The following is a 13903-nucleotide window of genomic DNA, read 5'->3' as shown; positions in this document are numbered from 1 at the left end:
CGGCCCCGCCCCGTCGTGCGTTAAGTGCCGTAGGGCGGTGGGTGGTGTTTGTGCCGCTCGGGCCGGGCCTCGCTGAGCTCCGTTCCGCTCCGCTCGAGCCGGAGGACCTGGGCCTGCGGAGTCAGCGTCCGGCGGACCCGCAGGTAGCGCGGGGTCTGCACCGACCCGGTCCAGACCGAAGCCCGGGCACGGGAGCCCGCAGCGCCGAGCAGGACCCGGAGCAGGACAGGTACCTCCGGCGGCTCCTCCGCCGCTCCCGGCTCGGTGGCCGTGCGGGCTCTTCCCCGTTGGGAGCTGTGGCGGGGCCGGGTTCGTGCGTGTTGCGGCCGGGGCCGCCGTTGCCTCCGCGGGGGCCGAGCGGGCGCCCGCTGTGCACGGTGCGGGCGGAGCTCCGGGTGCTGCTCGGAATGCCCCGGGGGCGGCGGGGCCGGGAAGCGCCCCCACGGTTTTCCCTTGTCCGTGGCTGAGGCCGCCGGACTCGGGCGCTGCGGCCGAGGCGGATCCCGGCAAAACGGGAGGAGTTCCCAGAAATGCCCTTTCTGCTGAACCCCGCCCGGCGGGTGCGGGACGAGGCGGCGGAACACGGGCTGCTGCCCCGGGCTGCTGCCCCGGCCTGTGCCGCTCACGGCTTGCGCCTCGAGCGGGTTTGATTTCCAGCCTGTCCCTATTGGATCTCTGCGGTAACGGAACACCCGCCCCGCCCGTTACGGGGGTGCCGTGTCCTTATCCCCTTTGCTGACTTCTGCCGTCTCCAGATGAGAACGTGCTGGAGAGCAGGAGCTTCAGCTGAAGTCATCACCCAAATCTAACTAGATCCACGTTTTTCCAGGAGAACCCATCTGCTCGTTTTGAGAGGCTCTCCCCGAATCTGGGAGTAGGGGCTTATCCAGATGTGCCCCGTCCAGCACCAGAAATGCAGATACCCTTGGTGTGTTGTTGTGTAAGACATTAGCTCGAGGTATCCCAAATTACATGAAGGAATTTCTGGAATGAGAATTGAAAGGATATTAAAATATTAGTAAAATCAGTAATTTAAAAAGAATAAAAAATGTCTCCGTCCGTTAAAATCCACGGGTCTGAAGTACCGTTCTTCAGTGATCATACAAGACAGGAAATCCTGTGTGAGACAAACGCAAGGGCTAGCAGAGAGGAAAGCTGTTTCCTGTTAACGTCTCCTCCCTTTGCATCGGGTTCATCGTCCACTGCTGGTATTAAAACAAAGCTTTCTGGCTTTGTCCGCAGCGTTTTGCCAGGGTTTGCAGTTAGAGCCGCGGGGCAGCGGCTGCCGCCGCTTACTGCATGCGCAGAGCTCCCCTCCGGGGAGCTGGTCCTGCTGTGCCGTCTCTGATTCACGCAGCCTTGCGTGATGCTGGACTCCCTGCCAAGCCTTGCAGAGTTTCTTGGAAGTTCAGTCATGCAGCAGTCAGTTAACAACGGGCTGGAAACACAACACTGCCTCTCTTGGGAATGCCAGGAAAAACTGGGGAAAGCTGAAGGAGTTTTTATGCTGGAGCAGTTTGTTCTGTTTTTTGCTGAGCAGCAGCAAAAGCACTTGTGTTCTTCTCAAATAATTATTACTGTGCTCAGTCAGGTTTTGTTCCCAAAACGTGAAAAGCTCAAAATCTTAACGGCATTGGGCACATTTCTAATAACATGAACATCGGTAGCCATAGCTAATCCAAAATACGATATTCCTGTGTGGCTGTGTTGCATCAGCAAAAGGACCTTGGGGAATCATGTGTTTTGAGAGTCTTAAATGAATTATTTCATCTGTTTCAGTTTACTTGAGCAGCTTTGCTGCACTTAAGAATTCTAATATGTGAAAGCTGCATAATTGTTCTCTCCAAAATTGTGCTGGTTATTTATGACTTAGGTGTGTGTTTCACAGCTTCTAATTATTTACTGGTTTAATGAATCTGCATTCGGCAGAAGCAGGGCTCAGAGGTCTTTGCTAAAATCTTTTCAAGGGAATGGTATTATCGAGGTACTTGGGGAAAACACTTTAGTAAATAGGTCAGACACTTTATGCTTAGATTCTTTCAGTTGTCTGAGTGGAATTGTAAGGCTCTGGAGGTGTGTTGCTTGGCAGTGGTTTTGGTGTAGTCTTTACCCTTTCAATACCTCACTGGCAGCTTTTATTTTCCTGGTAGCTAGAATGGGTGTCTCCAGTGCCAGGCCAAGATTCTGTAATTCAGACTCTGCAGAAAAGCCTTTGAGCTCATTTGTATTATTCTTGTACACTTCTCGTTGTTCCATGAGCTGACTTCAGGGGGATGAGGATATGAATCCTAACATCTAGCAGAAGCAGTAAGAACTACACCTTTACCTTCACTGGGACACTGATGTAAGCTTGAAATCATGTTTTCTGTTGGCAGGATTTCAGCACAGCTTGTCCTGCGGAGCCTGGCCAGTGTCAGTGATGGCAAGGCTTCCAAGTGCTGCACCGCATACCCTGTGGATCCTTTTCTTTTCATATACAACAAATGAAGGTACATTTGTCAATGTTTTCAATGATTATTCTGAGGTTTTTATCAGCAGCATTTTCCCTGGCCAGTAGGCAACACTGTTACCTGTTCAACACCAACACTGTTACCGTTCATTAACCACTATAAAATGTGTCAGAAATACCCATATACTAAGTTCTAAGGTTTTTTTGTTTGCTTGCTTTTATTTACCTCTTCCATATAGGCAAGGCAAAAAAGGAATTTGCAGGAAGGAGGAACTGAAGTTTGGAATGTCATCTCCCTGCTTCACCATTACCTAACCTCTTTTGAACACTTTGCTCCAAACAAGGTGCTCAGCAGTAACCCAGGGACATCTCTGTAGAAATCCCATAAAAACAGAATGCATCCCCTGTTTTCTGTAAATTACCTTTATCAAGGTTTAATTTTACCCATCTTCCCCTGGTTAACAGCATGTTTCAGGTTTCTTCAGCATGATGTTCTAGTTGGGGATTAAAAAATAAATCCAGTATTTCAGTTCCCTTTTTTAACTGCATGAACTGAAATCAACCTCTGTGCTCTATGGGGTTTCAAAAGGAAATTCTCCTGTGTCTGAGATTTAAGTAAAGTACGGTGTACCGGAGATGAAAAGGGAGGTCACAGGAAAAGAGAAAATAATGTACAGACCTGGAATCACAGAATCCCAAGGGTTGGAAGGGACCTTGAAAGGTCATCTAGTCCAACCCTGAGGACACTGAAAGGTAAAGCAAAGCTGCAAATCAGCATAGCCTAATGCAGCAGGAAGAGCTTCATTTAGTTGAAGTGTTCTTGTGAGTGTAAGATCATTAACACATTGAAAACTAATGATGTTGATCTTTAAAAGGCTTCAAAAGTCTACTTTCTTCTGATGATTCCTGGGGTTTTTTGAAGAATCAGAGACTGTGCAGAAGGAAAGGGAGCTGAATGTGGTGTCACCATCCAGAAAGGATGTGTGTGATAGTGCTAACTAAACTAACCAGCTAACTGATGTTCTAACTAAAAACATTTTCTAAGTATTTGAACACCAACGAAGCTGCCAGCTGCCTCAGGCCCAGGTTTAGAACCAGTGGATATACCAGACAATTCATATTATTATTTGTACAGAAGTTTTAAATGGCTCTTTTACATTGCCAAGCCTTCTCTTGGCATGAGTGAGCCTCACTGACGTGACTGAGCTTACTCACATGACTCAGGCCTGCTTAGTAGCCAGGTTTTGTGGGAGACCTTGCAGAAAGGCAAGTGCAAGTGATGTGTGCTTTTTAATGGGGGTGAAAGACCATACACTGAGCGTTCTCAACAATGAAGTGTTCATTTGAGTCAGGTTTTTATTGAAGTACCAGAGCGTCTGGTGGTAGATCCTGTTATGTATCCATGCTATGTATCTAAAAGGCATTTGACCATCATGTTTATTATACTTGCAGATGCTGTACTGTCTCAGAAGTTATATTAGAATAAGTTAGATGAGTGGACTACAGAAAAGTAGAAATGAAGGGAGGATAAAATGAAATTAGGTATTTTTGACAACAAAAGGTTTGCTTGGAAGGAATAATCTAAAACTTAAGTATCCATTGGAAAGAACAAGCCTGTGAAGAAGCAGTGACTGAAGGACAAGGACCTTACAGGATGTGAATTTTCCACAATTTACTTAATCCTGAATTTGCAATGCAAATGACAAGAATGGAGAGTTAGATATGTGCTGGCCCTTGTATATTTGCTGTAGGAAACCTAGCAGAGCACCTTAGGAAGCTGTCAGAAAAATATCAATTAATGGGATTCTAAGCTGCAGCAAAAGCTAATCTAAATTCTGTTGACTGTTGAGCAGAAGAGGATTTAGATCTGTACAACTTACACAGGAAAAGAGAGATGTTGTTAATATTTAACACTAACAGAGAAGTCAAACATGAGACCAGGCAAAGAATTGTCTGGGATGGCTATTTCTCACTGCTTCATTTAGGAATGACTGCCTTCTGGTCCCATATCTGGCTCACTGTCAGTTCTAATAACTGTGTGACCTTACTGTCACACAGCTGCTCCTCCTCTGTGCTTTGTTTCATTCATTTCAAGTGCATTGGAAGAGTGTAAAACGAGGCAGGGAGGAGTGCTGAGGGTTGCATATTCCATTTCCCTTCCCAGAACTGGCAGAGAGTTTAACCAATGTTTTCTATGGTTTGTTGGGTTTTTTTTTCCTTAAATGTTGCTAGTGGAAGATTGTAATAGTGAACACTGGGAGTGCAGAGAGCTTGGGCTTTACTGAACCTTCTCAGTGCCTGGAGCAATGTGACTCAGTCCCTCCAGGTCTCTGAACACTATCATAACAATGAGAAGTAGAAGACACAATAGGAAATACTGAGTGAAATTAAGAAGAGGTGTATACCAGGAGAAAGTCTGGGACAGGAATTTCTTCTAGGCAATGGGGGGACTACTCTGGAGGGGCAGAGGACATGCATTGGGAGGCTTAGAACCATTGTAGGTAAAGCAGGAGTGTGTGCCTATGGGCAGTGATTTTGGGTTGTTAATTACATACATTTTGGCTTTTGAATGTTTTGTATTTAATGCATAGGATGATGTTGTCTTGTAATTAAATGTTTTGTAATTAAATTAAAAGCTATCAGAATCAGATTTTCTATGCTTGGAAGAATGTTGGCTCAGTTGTGCCTTTCTATTTCACTATTACTACTGCAGACCTTTATCCTGTCAGACCATAGGCAATCACAGAATCATAGAGTGGTTAGGGTTGGAAAGGTCCTTAAGATCATCCAGTTCCAACCCCCCTGCCATGGACAGGAACACCTCACACTTAATATATGTCTCCAGAAAGGTGGAGACATTTGGTGACTTGCATCTCTTTCCATTTACCTCGAACATGAAAAATAACAATGCTTGCACTGAATTCACAGGGGTTGGTGACTCCCTTTAGATGGAAAAGTGGATGTTTCTGCCTAGTGGTATTTTTATTCTTTTGCTTCTCCTTGTGTGCTGCTTTTCCCTAGTCATGGCTGCAGGACACGTGCAGGAATTCGCATGTGTCACAGACTACGACAAAGAGCTGGTTTGTCACTGGAAGGTGCCTGTACCCATGAATTGCTCCAAAGAATTCCTCCTCTACTACAGGAAGGAAGTTTTCTCTCTGCCGTAAGTATTTAATAAGATGTTACCAGTGTTGAAATGTCGTCTGTCCGGTAGCTGTTGTCAGCTCTGATCCCCTCCCTCTACTGTGAGTGCCTGGGACAAATGTAATCCTGGTTATTATTCTTGCCAGGAGGATGAGGGGTTGCAGCGCACTGTTCAGTGGTCTGTTCTTCTGCAGGCCTCTGCACACTTAGAATAGAGGAGTGATCAAGTCCCCCCTGTAGCAGTGGTGGGGCTCGCATAATTTCACCAAACCTTAATTTCATGCAGAATGTTACCTCCTTCAGGAGAAATCTGACCTGATTCCCCATACACAGCCTGTATGAAAGGTACTCTCCCCTGCAGCCCTGGTGATTATCTCTGTTCACAGTCTAGCTCCCTGTTCAAACACAGGCTGTTGTCCCTGTTCTGCAGCAGGGACAGTTGTCATCTCCTACAAAGGAAGATGTGTTTGTGCTCTCCTGTTCCTCTCCAGGTGATTTCTGCACACAGGCATCCAAATAACCTCACTGTGTACACCATAATAAACCTGCTCATATGCTAGCAAGCTGTCAGTCTGCTCCTTCGGAGGCTGGAGTGTGATGAAGGGTGTTAATTTTCCCTCTTGAGATCAGTCTTCAGCCTTTCTATCAGGTTTTATTTGTGCAATACAGAAACCCAAGGGGTGTCTGGGGAGGACAGGTTGTTTGGGGGAGCTCAGTTTTGGTTTGGATTTGTTTGCCCTAAACATTTCCAGGAACTGAGCTTATGTGTCTCAGGTTTGATTAGCTCTACACATTGGGAAGCTTGATTTCACCCTTTCAAGAAGTAGTATGCCACACTCTCTAAACATTACATCATTTTCTGTCTGTTTTCCAGAAACAGTGTGTGTGTCCCCAGGAACGGGAAAGAGAGTTTAATGTGCACTTGCACAATATGTCCGGATTATTTTGTATCGGGCCTCACGTATGTTCTAGCTCTACAGTACAATGGGACTGATACGTGGAATTACAGTGTTACACCAGCCCTGGTTGGTAAGAAACTGTTTACTTTGTCACAGGACATCTGACTGCAGGCTTTGCAATCCTAGCTGACTCCTCATTCCAGTCACTGGAATGGTTTTCCCTTTTCGGAGGTGAAAAGTGTCATGCTGGCTTACATGCAAACTCCATTTGGCTTAGAAACCTGATTCTGGAGTAGGTTCTTAAGAAAAGGGTCTAAATAATGAGGCAAGCAGGGAGTGATACTTCCTCTAGCAGTACCTTCTCGGTTGCCAGGAAGCAGCTTAGACATGTCTTTAATGCATTTTCATTTGTGGCTGTGGAATTCAGGGATGAAGAGGAATGTACCACGTCTAGGTTCTAGATAGACACTAGGTTATACTTGCTGAAGTTTCTTCCATTTGTGCCTCTGCCACACTCTGATCTTTTCATACAAATTGAGTCACCCCACAAGCAGAAATGATTACAATAATTGCTGTTGGATTATAACAACCAGTGCAAAGAAGGCAATGACCCTGCTCTTCACAAGACAGAGCATAGGAACAGTTTATATCTTTCTACAGGCACCGTGTTTGTTTATAACAGTGTGTCTGTAACACTTGTCACCTCAAGCGCTCAGTCACACACCTCAGGCAGGCATTTGTCTGCATCGTTGTGTTTTTCCAGGCTGAAAGCTGCATCCCAGGCACCAAAAGGTTGAACTTGCTGTTTGTTCAGCCAGCACGAAGAGTTAGTGCTTGTTAATGAATACCTTGCAGTTGCTCTTTTTAGGCCTCTATATCCTTGTGCTATACAGCAGAAGGGCTAAATGCATTGACTGTGATGAGATTCTGGTCTCTAGTGAATGTTTGTCTCTCCTTCTCTCCATCAGTACTTTGCTACTGCCATTCTTCTTGATTGTATTTTTTTAATGTACAGTTAAGCCAAGGGCCCCCCAAAACCTTGCCATTGAGAGAGCTGAAAATGGTAATTTCAATCTGAGTTGGGAGGAGAGCTACTCTCCTCCATCCATGCTCTCTGGACAGCCAGTCATCCATGAAGTGAAATACTGGAAGAAACAGTACCCGACAGAGGTAAGAGAAAGCCATTCTCTTCGTTTTCTGTCACTCTGGAGTTCTCAGGCCTAAAAAGTCCTCTGAAAAGTCTAGAAGCTTTTTAATGACTAATGGTATTGGTGTAGGTCACACTGCCTCAGAGTGGTTCAGCAGGGCTTCAAAGGATTGAAACTCTTCTGACTGCCACCCCAGAATTGTCTGCTGCTCACAGCAGACAGAGCAGAGATTGAAAATACAACACTTCTGTTCCCTGAACTTAACTTGCTCCTTAGGCGTCAGGAAGCTGGAAGATGCTCATGACTCCGTGGTGCAGTTGAGGCATTTCAGCCACCTCCCAGCACTTTAGGACAAGGCTTTTTCTGGTAGGGGGAGATCATGCTTGCTGGCATGTCACAAATGTCACCCACTCATGACAACAAAATGCAGTATCTCATACACCACATTAGGTACACGGTCATTCATTTGCTCACTTGTGAAGGGCCACTGAAACACATAACACCATTGTTACATAATTGATGTCACTGACCCTTCACCTCAGAAGGAAACCAAAGGGAGGTTTCTCATTTCCTTTACAGGTTTTTGTAAAAGCCATTAACTACCAGGCAAAAAGCTTCGAAATCACTGCAAGCTCCTTGAGGAGAGGCTATGATTACGTTGCAAGTGTGAGGTGTAACTATACAGACTACCCGGCCTACTGGAGTGAATGGAGTGAAGAAGTTGAATTTTACTATGGTGAGTATTGTAACAAATACCAGCTGGATAAAGGGATGGTGCAGTTGCACAAACAAGCCCTCAGCTCTCCTCTCAGGGAAGGGTTATGAATCAACATCTCCATCCTTTTGAATGTATTGTGGATACACCTGTAAAGGCTTCCAAACAGACTGAACATAAAATGGGAAACTGAAGAAGAAGAGTCTAAGGGAAGTTGGATTGCTTAGCCTTGTGAAGAAAAGGCTGAAAGGGAATGGGTTTATTCTCTATAAATATTTCATGAAGTAGACACCAGGGAAGAAGAGAGATTTAAACTAAAAAACACTACTGACATAAGAGCAAGTGGGTGTGAATGAACAAGACGTATTTAGGCTGCAAATTAAGCAATACTTTAGCCAGCAGGGAGCTGAGGGTTTTGGAAGCCTCTGAAGAGCAATAGAGGGGACAAGAAGCATAGGTGCACTACAGAGGAGATGATATTGTTAGGGACTGTGTGAGAGGTTGTCCCCAAGAGCTTGCAGTGGCCTCACAGTACAGTGTTGGCTCCTGACACCATAACTGGCTGCAGTATCTGCACTGATGGGTCAGACATGTCACACACCATCACCACAAGCAGCTTTTTATGCTCTGTTGATTATCTGCTGGAGACTTGATTTTACATCCTCTGAAGGAGCATTTTTTAAGGCACAAAAGAGCAGCAATGAATTTCATATTGCCAGTACCTGTATTTAGATGCACATACACATGTAAGTGTATATGTGTGTTTAACAGAATACCGAGTGACAGCTGAAGACATTCTGCAGATGGCTGTTCCTGTGTCCTGCATTCTGATTGTGGCCCTATCTGTCGTTTGTTACTTCTGTTTTAGCAGGTATGTAGCATGCTGTCCATGGCTTTCCCAGAGCAGCACTCTGCATGGATAGCAGTGTTGCTGTCAGTTAGTTGAGTGTCTTGGTCAGGAATCTAAGGGTTTGCTTTTCCTCAGCACCTGTATCTGGCTCTCTACAAGCAAACGTTTTATAAACATGAATCAGTTGCACTCTCATTTTCTGAGTCGGTAACTGAACATTCTCTATTAATCTCATCAGAATTGGCTTGTTAGAGTGTCCAAACAGGTTGCACTTCTGGGGTTTGTAAATTTTTGGCCCATCTTTGCTGAAGTTCCAGTAATGATGGTCAAATACCTGTATTTGTTTTTAAATTTCTTAGTGTTAATGTGAAAGTGGGATCCCATCTGTTTTGTGCATCAGTTCAAACATGACTAGAAGAATGTGTGACACTGGTTTTGTAGAGCAGTCATGCACCAAACATACAAATATCTCTGCAATAGTTTAATGAAAAGCAGCACCTGAAGATGCACAGAACAAGCACTTCCTCTTGCTGCAGTGCAGGTGGCTAAGAGGAAGAGAAGAACAGAAGAGAGACATGCACATTGATCAAGTCAAAATGCAGTCAAAGCAAACAATTTTAATTCTTCCCTTGCAGAGTGAAGAAGGAATGGTGGGATCAAATCCCAAATCCAGCAAAGAGCCACTTGGTCGTAAAAAATGTCAAGGTAATTTAAAGGCTTTGCAAAAAAAAACCTTTTCCTGATGACCAGAAGTAGAGTATGTAATAAGTGCTATTGTCTGGCTAGTGCAGGAGTTACGAAATACAATTCACATGTGTCCTAAATCTCATTTGTGTCTTTATTAGTTTTCAGTTTTGTGCTACATTGATGAAATTAAGCTCCCTTTCCATGATGTAAAACAGAATCATATGGAAAAGGAAATGTAAGTAAAACAAAGGAGGGGAAAAAAACAAACTGCTTTACAGCATGAAATAGTTCCCTCTTACATAAACGTTAACTCTCCTTTCCTTTTGAATTCCAAAAACAGGAGTTGCAAGAACTGCCTGGCTCAAATCTTGTCAAGCCAAAACTTCAAGGGAAAAGATAACACCAGACATGGTGAGAAATCTTGCAGTTGCCACAGAAAGCCTGGAGAGTGGTTTCCGAAAGGCAGCAGTGCAGTTTTAATCCCTGAGACAATTCTGGTTGAAGAGTCGATAGAAGTTTGCGAATGCTTAACAGACATTGAGGCTGAGCACCAGGAAGAGACTAGTGACCATATCGCTGTGTTTGAGCCTTCCGAGTGCAGTGTCAGTGCTTTCAGAGAGCACACGGAACACAATGATGCACTAGCTAGCATGTTTATTAAGCTCCTGGCAGATGAAACTATGCAAGACCATAAAGATCCAGGCATCATCTTGGGTGAGAACAAAACCTTTGAGAAACTTGAGTCAGAAAATCCCTCACAGCAAAATACAAATGAAAGCACAGCCCAGAGTCAGCAGCTGTGTGATGTTTCCCTTTTCACCAGAGCTTCTCAAGATGACTACAATTGTAGTACAGCCAGCAAGAAGACAGAACAATCAGAAGAATCCTTTGAATCTGGCTATCGCAGCTCTAGCATAAATTCTGCTTCTCTGGATGCAAGAGAACTTCAACATATGGTTCATCAAAGCCTTTTTCCACACAGTTCTGAAAGTCAGCATGATTCGCATGTCCTGATCCAGGAATCTCCAAATAAAACATCATTTGGGACCAAAAAAGACACAGTAAGCAACCCTGCATGCAAGAGTTTTGATACCCTTCTGTCTCCATCCATGGGGCTATGTAGCTCTGCGTATAAGAGTTTTGACACCCTTATGTCTCCATCCATGGAGCCCTGTGGTTCTGCTTACAAGAGCTTTGACACCCTTATGTCTCCATCCATGGTGCCCTGTGGTTCTGCTTACAAGAGCTTTGACACCCTTATGTCTCCATCCGTGGAGCCTTGTGGTTCTGCCTACAAGAGCTTTGACACCCTTATGTCTCCATCCGTGGAGCCCTGTGGTTCTGCCTACAAGAGCTTTGACACCCTTATGTCTCAGTCTGTGGCTGACAGTAGCCTGAGTCTGTACTTTGAAAACGTGTGCTCCTCACCACCTTTAACACAGTTTTCAGACACACCAGAACTGAGCTGCAGAGATCAAATTTATCAGCCCTCTTGCAATCAGACGTGTTACACCAACTACAGATCTTCCTGCACTGAGCTTGATGTTCACAGCACCTCTTCAGAACATAGTGATTTTCCATCTTTCCCCACACATGCAAATGACAGTGCTTCAGGTTTCCTGCCAGAAGAAGAAATACATAACCAAGAAACATACCAAAATGTTCAAAAGAAAGCCAGTGTAATATCTTGCCCCACTGGACCTCAACCATCTGGTTATCAACCTTTTGATAATGTAGTTAAGTGTAACGGTACATACCATGACAATGACAGTGAGGTTATCTCCAGGTCACCGTGCGAATCTTTCACTCATCCTTTGTACAATAGCCTGAGAGGAACACCTCCAGAAACAATGATCTGTGAACCTGACCTGAAGACATGACCACGTATGTTTGATTGCACAGGGTTTTGATGGCAGAATTGTCCCAGATTTAGTCTTTAGTGAGGATGTTGCACAGACTGGTGATGGCAGCCTTTGGATCACAAACTAATAAGCTGTCTGGTGATAGCAAAGATGAAAATAGCAGCAGAGAGGAGCTGGTGTTGCATGTGTTAGAGCCAAGCTGTCAAGAGTTTAACAGCAGAGAGAGAACTACAAAGCGGACAAAGCCTAACAGCTTTAAGTGTACTGGTAAAGGAATGCAGGACAGCAGCAGTAACAGACTAAATACTGCCTTCTGCTGCCACATGCACAAGCACTTGAGGAAACATGGCAATGCAGGGGAAAATCAGGAGGTGATGGAGACCACAGTAGGCAGGAGGTGCAGCTCTGCAGCTGCTTTACCAGAACAATCACTGGCCAGCACTGGGCTAAACTTAGCAAGACGAACTGCAGAGCCCTCAGAGCTCCTGGTGTCGGACGAGTTGGTGCCTCCTCTTTCTGTGGGTAACTCCTGTCCTGCTGATTCTCACACCGTTCACAGTGAGGCTTCCAGACCAGCACCTGCGGTTCAAAAAAGACCAGTAGTGCTTTTGAGGGAAAACGGGGAGAATGAAAGAAAAATGAATTGTGTACAAGGCCTTGTCCAGGAGGACAGCTGCTACATGAAGGTCACCTAGCCATGTGCCAGGGCTGCACCAAACCAGCCCTTGGAAATAAACTGTGTCGCAGATTGAAATGTTGCTTGTTCTTCCAATCTTGACTGAAGTGAGAGCTGCTGCCGCTCAGACAAGGGTTCAGTTGGGATGTGATACTCGTGCCTGCTGCAGGGCTGGCAACTAGTATGTGATTCAGGCCCCTGGGGACAGTAGGGGTTGGTACCTAACAATTGCAGCTACAGATCTGTCAGGGTTGCAAAGCCAGAGCTAAAGCTTCTCTGGCCTTGACTGTTCTCTGAAGTCAGAAGCAGCTGCATAATGTAGTTCTTGGTTCAGCTCCTGTGGTTATGCACCAGCTCTGTGTTGCTTGGGAAGCACACAGAGGTGATGCATAGGACCCATCAACCTACTTGGAAGTAGGATGTAGGTGCACATCAAAGGGGAGCTTCCTTAACTTATTTATTGGGGTGAAGGGAGGTCCTGAGTGCCTAACCCCAGCATGGGGTATTGTTTCTACCCATGCTCAATCAAGACCCAAAATAAAGATTCCTGTTACTTGAGATTACACAATGCTGTTACTGATTATTGTTTTATTTTGTGGAAGGAAGCAGTTATTTCATAATTCTACAGCTGTCAATGGAATCAGATACTTCTAAGCAGTGTTTTCCCAGGGAGTTTATCAGCTTAAGGTCAGACCCTTAATTGATGGAGCTTTTATGGGGTTCTTTAAGGCAGCTTATGCTTGTTGTTGGTTAATTATTGCAAAAGTTTTACTCATAACTGCACATTTCTAGGGCATTATGTATTTTGATGTGGTACATTCCACCCCAGTCAGCTGGCAGTGGCGCAGAATAGTTAAGACACTTTATGTGTACTACAATACGTATGTATGTTTTTACTAGGTTAGAAACCCTTATTTGTATTGGCATGCATAAGGAAGCCATAATGCTGAGCGCAGAAACTGGTTTAATGTGGTTTGTAAGATTTTTGTACTGCAAATCTCCTTTCAAAGTTCTGTTTGGCCAGGTAGGAGAGGTGTCTCCCCATCAGTTTTGCAGCAGTAAAAAAGGTTTGTAAGCCCTGGGAGGAGGTGCACAGCGAAATGTGTGTATTTAGAAGTAATGGTTAATATTTCATGTTTAGTTAATATAGTTAACCATAGGCACTGATTTGTAGCTCACTTTCACTAAGGTGGTGATTGGTGAAAGATCTTGCTGCTTGTAGATAAGGTGTTGGTGAACATGTTATTTATTTGCTTTTACTGGAAACATCAGGTTGAGTTTTATTTCCACTCAGGTGAGGTTTGTTTCTATCAGAATTACTTTCTTTGCACAAGGGGAGTCACTGCTACACGTAACGTGAGCACAAGCTCTGTGAAGTGGGAAGGGTGTGAGGCAGATGGATGAAGAGGCCTTCTAGGACCCATCAACCAAACCTGCACTGAAATGGTGGAACAGGAAGATGCAGAGGCCATG

General features: G+C 44.8%; 1 protein-coding gene across 1 annotated transcript; it reads left to right on the top strand.

Annotated features, from left to right (window-relative positions):
* The first annotated feature begins 71 nt into the window (after positions 1 to 71).
* Positions 72 to 12993, top strand: IL4R (interleukin 4 receptor). The gene is made up of 10 exons (XM_034065720.1): positions 72 to 229; positions 2376 to 2489; positions 5471 to 5612; positions 6468 to 6622; positions 7508 to 7662; positions 8220 to 8376; positions 9127 to 9226; positions 9841 to 9910; positions 10051 to 10127; positions 10233 to 12993. Exons 2-10 carry the CDS (start codon positions 2420 to 2422, stop codon positions 11770 to 11772), a joined length of 2466 nt encoding a protein of 821 aa, XP_033921611.1. The 5' UTR covers positions 72 to 229; positions 2376 to 2419; the 3' UTR covers positions 11773 to 12993.
* Positions 12994 to 13903: the final 910 nt, after the last annotated feature.

This window comes from Melopsittacus undulatus, chromosome 8 (assembly GCF_012275295.1).
Source record: "Melopsittacus undulatus isolate bMelUnd1 chromosome 8, bMelUnd1.mat.Z, whole genome shotgun sequence".
NCBI lineage: Eukaryota > Metazoa > Chordata > Aves > Psittaciformes > Psittaculidae > Melopsittacus > Melopsittacus undulatus.
Note: the sequence above shows the minus strand (reverse complement) of the source record. Positions and strands in the feature narration are given on the sequence as shown.